Source organism: Somniosus microcephalus, chromosome 2 (assembly GCF_052327205.1).
Source record: "Somniosus microcephalus isolate GS21.2 chromosome 2, FLI_Smic_1.0, whole genome shotgun sequence".
In the NCBI taxonomy this organism is placed as follows: Eukaryota; Metazoa; Chordata; class Chondrichthyes; order Squaliformes; family Somniosidae; genus Somniosus; species Somniosus microcephalus.
The window spans coordinates 336,367,780-336,380,054 of NC_140988.1; the positions used below are offsets into that span (position 1 = coordinate 336,367,780).

Genomic DNA, 12,275 nt, shown 5'->3' on the forward strand with positions numbered 1-12,275 from the left:
CCTCGAAGAATTCAACCAGGTTGGCAAGTCATGACCTTTTCCAGAATCCATGTTGCATGTCCCTAATAACCCCTTCTCTGTTAAGGTGGTCTTACAGAGTATCCGACTGATCCCTTCTAACAACTTTCCTATAACTGCCATCGCAATAATAGGCCTATAGTTTCCCAGTTCGGTCTTGTTGCCCTTTTTGAATATCGGTACAACTTGAGCCTCCCTCCAATCCAGATAATGATCCTAGACTCCAGTGAGCAATAAAATATATGAGCAAGAGGCTCACTTAGCACAGTCCCAACTTCTTTGAGCGCCCTCGGGTAAATGTCGTTTGGACCAGCCCCTTGTTCTGAATTGGGACCCCTTATTCTCTCCAAGATTTCATCTGCATTCACTTTAACATTTACAACTTTAGTGTCAATTGCACATTGCATTAATGGTATCGGAACACAGCCTACAGGAGTGAAGACTGATGCAAAGTAACTATTTAAAACCTCCACCATGTCTTGGGAGTTCACTTGAATCTGCTCTGAGGAATCCTTCATCGGCCCAATCAACATTCTGACTCGGGTCTCCGCAGTGAAAGTACAGTGAAAGGACACAAAGTAGTCACCAGTTCCTTTACTTTAGAATGTTTTTGTACACTTTGGTCAATACTTTAATACTAAATCTTTGTTCTCTATCATGTTGAAATTCCACTGAGCACTATTTTTAGTACACTCGTTAAGTCACTTGTGTTAAATTCTTATGTGCGGTACTTTAACAAAGTCATTCATTTTAAATAGTTTAATACCTTCATTAAAATAGCTCACGTAGGAATTTTTCGCAAGAATGTGGATGAGAATACCTGTGGAATTCTCTACCACAGAAGGCTGTGGAGGCCAAGTCACTGAATATATTTAAGAAGGAGATAGATAGATTTCTAGATGCAAAAGGCGTCAAGGGGTATGGGGAGAGAGCGGGAATATGGTATTGAGATAGAAATCAGCCATGATCATATTGAATGGCGGAGCAGGATCGAAGGGCCGAATGACCTACTCCTGTTCCTATTTTTCTACGTTGACCAGTACCTCAAATAGAGCACTAAATATAATTTCAACATCTCTGTATTTACAGCACGGACTTTGGACACTGGCTGCAGATATAAGGATGACCGGATGGGCAATTTCCCTCAGTACAACCCACTCAATGACCCGCATCTCTTTGATTACTATTCCAAGAAGTTTGGACACCAGCTGCAGCTACGCTCTTCTTCTGTAAGCCTCTGACTATTTGTTGTTCTAGATAATCAGATGGTAGTAAATAGCGACCAGTTCTGAGGGTGTCATAAACCATAAAAGGTTAGGTTGGATGCTTTGTAAATATTAGTGGGAGCCTGAGGTTGAATTAGTGCCTTAGGCTTGCTGCTAGATAAGGCAACCCCGGTTGGGAGGCGGGGGCCACAGAGGGTCCTGCAGTGGGCAGGAAGATTTTTTGGGGGGGGGGGGGGGAGGGGGGGGAGGGGCGGGAGAAGCATTCATGCAACTTGCGCTCTGCCCAGTGGAAGACCAAAATTATGTTGGGCATCCTAAACACATCTTAGGACTCCGATACAAATAATGACGCTCCTGCTTAAATTGAGACTCTTTTGAAAATCGCGTCAGATGGTCGAGATGCCAGCAATGAGTTTTCTTTTGAAATTTTGATCTCACTACCGCTCCGTTTGCGCTGATAATCGGGGTGGTGGTGAAACCAAAATCACCCCCTATATTTCCCTCCCTCCTAGCGGTGGTAAGCCACTCAAAAGCGGGAACACTGTTGAAAACCCATCCTGCATATCAAATGAGGCCCTGCCCAGAAACATGCTGTGGGTTTCTGGCAACGTCACGTGGGTGGGCGCAAGTACTGACCCACTGTATTTCTAGCGGGCAGAGGAAATCCTAGCCCGTAATCTTGTGAGGAAGACGAGCAACCTTCCTTCAGTGAAAAGAAATCCTTCTGAAAATGTTCCCTGACCATGTGAAGGTAGCTGCAGGATTTCAATCTAATGTTTTTAATCTACGTTCTCATGCAATCCTGAGTGGTTGCAATTCAATGGCGATATTCCCAGTGCCCTCAGCAGGACTGGAACTGTGGTTGAGAAATGGCAAGTAGGCTTTAATGTGGATAAGTGTGAGGGAATGCTCAATGGAACAGGAAAAGGAAACACGTACAAGGTGAAAGATGTCCTTTAGCAAAGAGAGAAAGAAAAAAGGAATTGGGTGATTACTAACCATTTGCTGAAAGTATCCAATTAATGTGAAGTATCCAATTAATGTAATATCATCATTTCAAGGACATTTGCTTGTAAGCTGAAACTAGTCAGGGTAATTTTCATTTTTATTGGCCTTTATATCTAGAGACTAGAGTACAAGGGGGTAGAAGTTATGTTGCAGCTATACAAAACCTTGGTTAGACCACACCTGGAGTACTGTGAGCATAAGGTCAGAAGTGGGGATGTTCGCTGATGATTGCACACTGTTCAGCACCATTCGAGACTCGTCAGATACTGACGCAGTCTGTGTCCATATGCAGCAAGACCTGGACAACATTCAGACTTGGGCTGACAAGTGGCAAGTAACATTCGCACCACACAAGTGCCAGGCAATGACCATCTCCAACAAGCGAGACTCTAACCATCTCCCCTTGACATTCAATGGCATTACCATCGCTGAATCCCCCACTATCAACATCCTGGGGGTTACCATTGATCAGAAACTGAACTGGACCAGCCATATAAATACTGTGGCTACAAGAGCAGGCCAGAGGCTGGGAATTCTGCGGCGAGTGTCTCACCTCCTGACTCCCCAAAGCCTTTCCACCATCTACAAGGCACAAGTCAGGAGTGTGATGGAATACTCTCCACTTGCCTGGATGAGTGCAGCTCCAACAACACTCAAGAAGCTCGACACCATTCAGGATAAAGCAGCCCGCTTGATTGGCATTCCATCCACCACCTTCAACATTCACTCCCTCCACCACCGGCGCACTGTGGCTGCAGTGTGTACCATCTACAAGATGCACTGCAGCAACTCGCCAAAGCTCCTTCAACAGCACCTTCCAAACCCGCGACCTCTACCACTTAGAAGGACAAGGGCAGCAGACGCATGGAAACATCACCACCTACAAGTTCCCCTCCAAGCCACACACCATCCTGACTTGGACCTGTATCGCCGTTCCTTCACTGTCGCTGGGCCAAAATCCTGGAACTCCCTTCCTAACAGCATTGTGGGTGTACCTACACCATATGGACTGCAGCGGTTCAAGAAGGCGGCTCACCACCATCTTCTCAAGGGCAATTAGGGATGGGCACTAAATGCAGGCCTAGCCAGCGACGCCCACATCCCAGCAATGAATAAAAAAAAGTAGTTCTGGGCACCACACCATCGGAAGGATATACTGGCCTTGGAGGGAGTGCAGTGTAGGTTTACCAGAATGAAACCCGGATTTCAAGGGTTAGGCTACGAGGAGAGATTACACAAATTAGGGTTGTATTCCCTACAAGTTAGAAGGTTAAGGGGTGATCTGATCGAAGTTTTCAAGATATTAAGGGGAACAGATAGGGTAGATAGAGAGAAACTATTTCCACTAGTTGGGGATTCTAGGACTAGGGGGCATAGTCTAAAAATTAGAGCCAGACCTTTCAGGAGTGAAATCAGGAAACACACTACACACAAAGGGTGGTAGAAGTTTGGAATTCTCTTCCGCAAATGGCAATTGATGCTAGATCAATTGTTAATTTTAAATCGGAGATTGATAGCTTTTTGCAAACCAAAAGTATTAAAGGCAGGTATATGGAGTTAGGTCGCAGATCAGCCATGATCTCATTGAATGGCGGAACAGGCTCGAAGGGCTCAATGGTCTACTCCTTTCCTATATTCCTATTTAATAGCGACCCGGCAGCCCAATTTACACTTCTCCTGATTTTCTTTTCCACAATGGGCTGCCGGGTCACTACAGGTAGACTATCCTTTATCCGAAAACCTCGGGACCAGCCGTGTTTCGGTTTTCGGAAAATTTCGGATTTCGGAAGGTGGGTCGGTGGGGGTCCGCGCGGGGGTCGGGGTTGGCGGGGTTCCGCGGGGGGGTCGGCGTCGGTGGGGGTCCGCGGGGGGGTCCGCAGTCGTGGCTTGTCCGTCGCTGCTAGCCTGGAATACAATGAAGTTCCGCATTTCCACCAACAGGTCTGCTCAGCGTAAGTCGGTGGGGGTCCGCGGGGGGGTCGGCGGGGGTCGCGGTCGGCGGGGGGGTCGGCGGGGGTCCGCGGGGGGTCGTGCGCACGACTTACGCTGACCCTCTGCTCAGCGTAGGTCCGCGGGGGGGTCGGCGGGGGTCGGGGTCGGCGGGGGTCCGCGGGGGGGTCGGCGGGGGTCCGCGGGGGGGTCCGCGGGGGGTCGTGCGCATGACTTATGCTGACCCTCTGCTCAGCGTAAGTCGTGCGCCACTCTGGTCATGTCGTGCGCACGACTTACGCTGACCGAAAAAACCTTCGGTTTTTAGAGGGTTTCGGTTTTCGGAAGTTCGGATAAAGGGTAGTCTACCTGTACCACCCGTTTTTCACCCAGCAATAAAAATGAAAATTACCACCAAGGGATTTGAACCTCATAGAGATCTCTAGCGAGGCCATATTTGGAATACGGTGTGCAGTTTTGAGCCTTCCACCTACAAAAAGACTTTGATGCATTGGGCAAAGTTGAGGGAAATATAACAAGGATGATTCTGGGGCTTGGGGATTTCAGCCTGAACAGAACTTGCTTTCATTGAATAAAAGTTAAAGTAAGAGGATGCACTGATTAAAGGCCCAGAAATTCGGGTCTCCACGGGTGAGTACGCACGGGGTACTCACCCGTAGGCCCGATGGAAGTGCCGGTTTCCTGCATGCACTGCGCATGCACGGGAAACCGGCACTTCCGTTCCTCTGAAAGCAGGGGTTCAGAGGTGGAATGCGTGCGCGGGGGAGGCTGTGCGTGCGCATCAAACTTAGGTTTTTTTTACCGTGAGGGTAAGTCTGCAGAATTTAGAAATGTAAAAAGCAGGCGTAAGGCCTGCTTTTTACAAGGTAAGTGGTGAATTAATTAAAATTAAAACATTTTTTCCACAGGTTTATTATTTTTAAATACTTTAAAGCAAGATAAGTTTATTTTTAGCCCTGTTAGAATATAAAATTATTTATTTTAAAAATTTAAATTATTGTTTAAAATAGTTATTTCATGTAATTTATAGTTTATTTAAAAAATGTGATTTAAAAAAAAAATTATTTGAAGGTTTTGTGCTATTTTGGGGCCGTAGTATTTATAAGTCTTGACAGCTCTTCCTGTCAAGACTTATGAATGGAGCATTCCCTGCTCCGATTGGTTCCCCATGGCCCACGTGATCCCAGGGGACACATCGAACTAACTGCGCCCCTGGGATACGCAAGCACTGCGCGCTGGCAGCTGGACCAGGCCCCGGATCGGAATTCCACGAGGCCCTACAGCTCAATGACCGGCGCGCAAGGTAAGTGCAGGTAGGGGGCTTGCACCCGCGGGAAGCCCCTGACCCAAATTTCTGGGCCAATGTCTTTATAATGCTGAGAGGCTTAGATATAAACAGCCTGACATAATAAAACTCACTACGCACTTGGTTTGAGTATAACTTGTTTCAGAAGATGGAGGTCTAGTTGTACTTCACTAGTTCCTGTCTTACAAAATGTCCCTGGGCAATCTGGGCCCACGCCCGCGTATTTATACTCCTTGGACGGCGCCACCAGCTGGCCGTCCAGTGTTATTTCATGAGTAGTTTCTTTATGATGATGAGATTTATAACACAGCCTCTTTTACCTGTACCGTCAGCGCAGAACTAAAAGGCATGAGTCCAAAACTGACATGCCTCAAGCACGAGTAAGAAGGAATTCATGCCATGGAAAGTGACTGGTATAAAATATTGTAGGTTGCAAAGTTAGATAAATATCCTGGGGTTTTGGGGGCAGGGAGAAACTTCCCAGAATCTTCTCCCAGCTTAATAAATGCATTGGATAAAATTCATAATAGGGCAAGTTGAATCTGGCCTGTGGAAAGAACCTGGCTTGATAAGTTGAATGGCCTTCTCATGTTCTTTGTGATACTCTTATGGCTATGCTTATCTTGAAATTATTTTGTCATAGTTTTTGAAAGCAATTACCATGACGCAAAATAACTTTATACAAAAATGCAATGAGTTTTGATTCACTGTAATGTTCAGCGCCCTAGGAGTGCTCTACTTCCGACGTCATCGAGCTCGCGAGCTGCCTGTTCAAGGACTGGATCTGTAGCAGATGGTGCCATTTTGTACAAAGTAACGGTGAAGACAGGAGAGAAAAAAGAAGCAGGCACTGATGCAAAGGTGAGGTCATTCTGATCAACTCTTTTTCAGGTGGTATGTGCACACGTGTCAGTGATAACGCTTGAAAACCATGTAGTATTGAAGTATCCCATAGGACAAGCCCTCCCTGGGATAATTTCTAACATAAATGTTCTTATAACAGTCTACAATAAGAAATTATACCAGGGAGGACTTGTCCTATGGATACTTCAAGACTCCATGGTTTTCAACTGGGTTTACATGTCCTCTGCTGGTAATTCATTTTCTGTTGGATGCTTACATCAGTAGTAATGGTTTGTCCTCACTTTGGACAGATTATGCCAAGGGTGATGCAGAAATTGTGAGTCACTTTTGATTTTACCAATCAGGCTTAATCACTGGTCAAATCTCAGTGAAAGTTTTAATGGGGATTATCCTTGTGGAGAAAGCTTTGCCAAAACTTTTTCAATGTTTACACTCAAAACCAAATGCTGACAGTTTGACCCTGTTTTCATCAACTGTACTCAGGTGCTGCAACATATGGTGTAGTGGCAATTGTAGAAGCCAGTATACTGTGCATTATAAATGGAATTTATTTTATAGGGAGGGATCTACAGGCATGTTCCCCCAGAAAATGTATAACTTTACTTGGTGCATTTTTTTTTAGCATTCTTTTGGTGAATACATAAATACTTTCAGATGTGTTCATATGAGACTATATACCCCACTAAATTGAAAACTAACAATGGATCATATATATTGTGGTAGTCTATAACACTTGTTTTTCTCCAAATCACTATTATTTTTGATCTTAGAAATTAGTGCTGTTGATATTAATATGATTTTCCTCATATTGAAGTCAGTGGAATTAAAAATCGGGAGAGACGTGAAATCGGCTGCTGATTTACCATCACCCGGTTTACACTATGGCACAAATCTACCCCATTGATTTTACTTGGGATGTCTTTGGTTGGTAGGGAATGTTGCTTATGTCATCGCTTGTGAACACTTGGAGAAAGTAGTCATTCAGAATATTTACTATTTTGTACTCATCCTCAGTTGCAAGCCTGTTTTCATCTTTTATGGTCCTCACCTCATCTCTGACTTCCTTCTTGGTGTGGTACTGAATATTTGTTTACTCTTATGCTTATCTGCAGCTGCTGTGCTTGTTTTCCAGGTCTCCTTTTGCCTCTATGATTACCTTTTTAACATGTTGCTGCAATTTTGTGTATTCATCCCATGAGCCCCTTTTCCTTTTTCCCTGCAGGATTTGTATCTGCCATTTCTCCACTTTTTCTCACTTTTGTTTGCTGATCTTATGTGGGTCATGTTTGAGTTTAGTCTGAGCTTGTTAGTTTTGGGAATGTATTTATCTTGCATGCTCAGTCTTATATCTTTAGAGGTATTTTTCATTCTGTGATAAGGGGAGGGAGGAAAAGCATGAGGTTTATGCGAGAAGGAGGATAACGTATGAGGGTACGGGCATCTTGTATTCTTCCAGCCTCGCCGCTGGCCAAGGGCTCAGCCATGCCCCTGACAAGAATGGCTTGCACCATCTCCTCCAAGGGGGTGAGTTGAAGCTAAGAATGTGAGGTGTGCCTCGTGTTTGGTACAGCTTGTTGGTAGGTGAGTGATTGGGGGGGTGGGGGCATTCGTGCATTGAGAAGCTTGTGAGGCAAGTGGTGCAGTTGATAAGAGATGGCTTTTGGAGATGCATTCACTGATCTTGACACCACTGGTCTGAGGTCATGAAGTTTCTTTGGGCACTGGAGCCAGAAGGAGCTATTTAGCCATCACCCCTGTGCTGGCTCTCTAACGAGCTATCTACCTAGTCCCATTCAACTGCCCTTTTCCCATACCCATTTATATTTTTTCTTTTTAAAATATTTACCCACTATTTAATATTGATTTTAGAATGACTTACAAAACATCATAGAGCATGAACTCTTCAAACACTGGTTGAAAATAATACCGTTATGTATATAAAAATATTACTTTTTTTTAATACTTTTCCAAGAATAGCTGTGTTTAGCTTATGTTGGATGATGACAAGCAGATCCACAAAAGGATAAACTTAAAAATAGGTCAAACACTCCTTTGAACTCTAGTTATTCAAGCCGACCCTGCTTAGCATCGCTCCAAGGTTCTTTTTGCCATCCTCTTCAGATCTTTAACCAGAATTTCTTTCATGTCTAACCCAACTCAAACCTGACTTCTCCAATACTCAAATCCGAGCTGACTTCTCCAATATTGAATTCAGTCGTGACTTCTCCAATACTCAAATCAGAGCTGACTTCTCCAATACTCAGTTCAGAGCTGATATGTCCAATACTCAGTTCAGACCTCACTTCTAAATGACTCCCGTTAGGACTGACAGCTATAGGATTTGCTTGGGATCTCACTTCTCCAGGTCTACCCATATTTATTTTCTTTGTGTCTTTTCTGAGATGCTTATCTTCTATGACTACGAATGAGCTTTCCAGATTTGTATTTTTCAGGTCTTCTTCAGAACTCCATAGAGGTGCGACTGATGCATGCATTCTATCAGAGGTTACATCAAAAAGATTCCCATGCGGGGCGCCACCTATAATATTCCCTTGATGTCTGAGCGCCGCAGGACTCCCTTGAGGCTTGAATTCTGTAGGACTCTCATGGAGTCTGACCTCTATGTGACTCCTCTGAGGTGGGTCTGCTACAGGAACCTGTTTAGGCTTGATTTCTGCAAGACTCTCATAGAGTCTGACATCTTTAGGACTATTCAGATCTGATTTCTCTGGGACATTTCCAGGTCTGACTGCTACAGAACTACCCTGAGCCGTCTCTGCTAATGGCACTACTTCATGTTTGACTTCTACAGCATTTCCTTGGGGACTGACTTCTTCAGAATCATGCAGGTTTGATTTTTTCAGGTCTTCTCTCGGACTCCCATGGGGTCTAACTACTGCCAAACTCTCTTCAGGTTTGACTTCTAAAGGACTCTCCTGATATTTTCTTCATAGAGGACTATCAAGGTTTGTCCTTGTCAGGTCTGTACTCCCCTCTGGTGTGACTGGTATAGGATTAACCTCATCTGTTTTCTTCAGATCTGGTCTCATTATAATAGCACTTCTCTGAAGACTGGCTGCTACAAGATTCTTCAGATTTGACTTCTTCAGGTTTACATCAGACCTCCACTGAGTTGTGCCTGCAACAAGACGTCTTTCAGAAGCAGTTTCAGAAGGATTGCCAAGTGGTGTGCCACTTTTAGGACTACCATCAGGTTTGAGTGCCACAGGACACTCTTGAGACTTGAATTCTGTAGGACTCTCATTGAGCCTGACCTCTATGTAACTGCTGTGAGGTGTGATTGCTACAGGACCATGTTTAGGCTCGATGTCCGCATGACTCTTACTGACGTTGACATCCTCAGGAAAATTCAGACTTGAGTTTTCTGAGTCATCTCCAGACAAAACATCTATAGGATTCTCCTGAGGCTTCCCCACTACAGGAATTTCTTCTCGGTTGTCTTCAACAATACCATGCAGGTTTGACTTGTTCAGCTGCTCTCCAGAATTCCCACGGGATCTAACTGCTGTAAGACCCTCTTCAGAATTGACTTCCAAAGGACTCCCCTGATATTTTCTTGCTATAGGACTATTAAGATTTAGCCTACTCAGGTTTGTACTGCCCTTAGGTGTGACATTTATAGGACTACCCATATTTGATGTCTTCAGATCTTCTCTAGTATTCCTTTCTGGTCTAATTGTAACAACACTCCCCTGACGACTGATTGCCGCAAGACTCTTCAGATTTGACTTCTTCAGTTCTTCATCAGAACTCCACTTAGTTGTGCCTGCACCAAGACTTCTTTCTGAAACAGTTGCAGAAAGACTTCCAAGTGGTGTGCCACCTTTAGGACTACCTTCAGGTTTGAGTGCCACCGGACCCTCTTGAGGTTTGAATTTTGTAGGATTTTCATTGAATCTGACCTCTATGTAACTGCTGTGAGGTGTGTTTGCTACAGGACCATGTTTAGGCTTGATGTCCACATGACTCTCATTGAGGCTGACATCTTTGGAAAAATTCAGATCTGACATCTCTGAGTCATATCCAGGTCTGACTGCTACAGAACTCCCATGAGGTCTCTCTGCTACTGGCTCTACTTCATGTTTGACTTCTACAGCATTTCCTTGTGGTTTGACCTCTTCAGAATCATACAGGTTTGAAATTTTCAGGCCTTCTATCAAACTTCCATGGGGTCTGACTATTGTGAAGCTCTCTTCAGGGTTTACTTCTAAAGGGCTCTCCTGATATTTGCTTTCTACGGGACTATCAAGCTTTATCTTCCTCAGGTCTTCCATACTCTCCTCGGGTATGATTGCTGTATCCATGTTTGTTTTCTTCAGATCCGGACTGACTGTAATAGCACTTCCCTGAGGACGGGCTACTACAAGACTCTTCAGATTTGACTTCTTCGGTTCTACATCAGAACTCCACTGAGCTGTGACTGCACCAAGGCCACTTTGAGAATTAACTGCAGAAGGACTCCCTGGTGTTGAGCCTGCTTTAGGACTACCTCCAGGTTTGAGTGCCACAGGACCCTCTTGAGACTTGAATTTTGTAGGGCTCTCATTGAGTCTGACCTCTATGTAACTGCTCTGAGGTGTGATTGCTACAGGACCATGTTTAGGCTTGATGTCCGCATGACTCTGATTGACGTTGACATCTTCAGGAAAATTCAGACTTGACATCTCTGAGTCATCTCCAGACATAACATCTATAAGTTTCTCCTGAGGTTTCTCCACTACAGGAATTTCTCCTTGGTTGGCTTCCACAATACCATGCAGGTTTGAGTTATTTAGCTGCTGTCCAGAAGTCCCATGGGATCTAACTGTCGTAAGACCCTCTTCAGAAGTGACTTCCAAAGGACTCCCCTGATATTTCCTTGCTACAGGACTATTAATATCTAGCCTTCTCAGGTCTGTATTCCCCTTAGGTGTGACTGCTATCGGACTATCTATAGTTGATGTTCTCAGATCTTCTCTAGTAGTCCTTTCTGGTCTGATTGTAACAACACTCCTCTGACAACTGACTGCTGCAGCACTCTTCAGATTTAGCTTCTTCAGTTCTTCATCAGAGCTCCACTGACGTGTGCCTGCACCAAGACTTATTTCAGAAGCAGTGGCAGAAGGACTACCAAGTGATGTGCCTCCTTTAGGACTACCTTCAGATTTAAGTGCCACCGGCCCCTCTTGAGACATGAATTCTGTAGGACTCTCATTGAATCTGACAGCTATGTAACTGCTGTGAGGTGTGTTTGCTACAGGACCATGTTTAGGCTTGATGTCCGCATGACTCTCATTGAGGCTGACATCTTCAGGAAAATTCAGATTTGACATCTCTGGGTCATCTGCAGACGTAACCTCTATAGGATTCTCCTGAGGTTTCTCCACTACAGGAATTTCTTCTTGTTTGACTCCTACAAGACCATGCAGGTTTTGCAGTTCTCCAGAATTCCCACTGGATCTAACTCTTGTAAGAACCTCTTCAGAATTGCTTTCTAAAGCACTCCCTTGATAATTTCCTGCTACACGACTATTAAGATTTAGCCTGCTCAGGTATGTACTCCCCTTTGGCGTGACTGCTATAGGACTATCCATATTTGATGTCCTCAGGTCTTCTCTAGTAGTCCTTTCTGGTCTGATTGTAACAACACTCCCCTGACGACGGACTTCTACTAGACTCTTCAGATTTAACTTCTTCACTTCTTCATCTGAACTCCACTGAGGTGTGACTGCACCAAGACTTCTTTCCGAAGCAGTCGCAAAAGGACTGCCAAGTGGTGTGTTTCCTTTAGGACTACCTTCAGGTTTGAGTGCCATAGAACCCGCTTGAGAATTGAATTCTGTAGCGCTCTCATTGAGCCGGACCTCTATGTAACTCCTCTGGGGTGTGTTTGCTATGGGAAC

At 44.7% G+C, this 12,275-nt stretch overlaps 1 protein-coding gene across 1 annotated transcript in view; it reads left to right on the top strand.

The window, feature by feature from the left end:
• LOC147123617 (uncharacterized) overlaps window positions 1-12,275 on the top strand; it is a 53,595-nt gene that overhangs the window by 21,519 nt on the left and 19,801 nt on the right. The window contains exons 4-5 of the mRNA XM_086004785.1: window positions 1,108-1,247; window positions 6,229-6,369. Coding sequence (XP_085860911.1) covers window positions 1,108-1,247; window positions 6,229-6,369 — 281 coding nt within the window. The remainder of the gene's footprint in view (window positions 1-1,107; window positions 1,248-6,228; window positions 6,370-12,275) is intronic.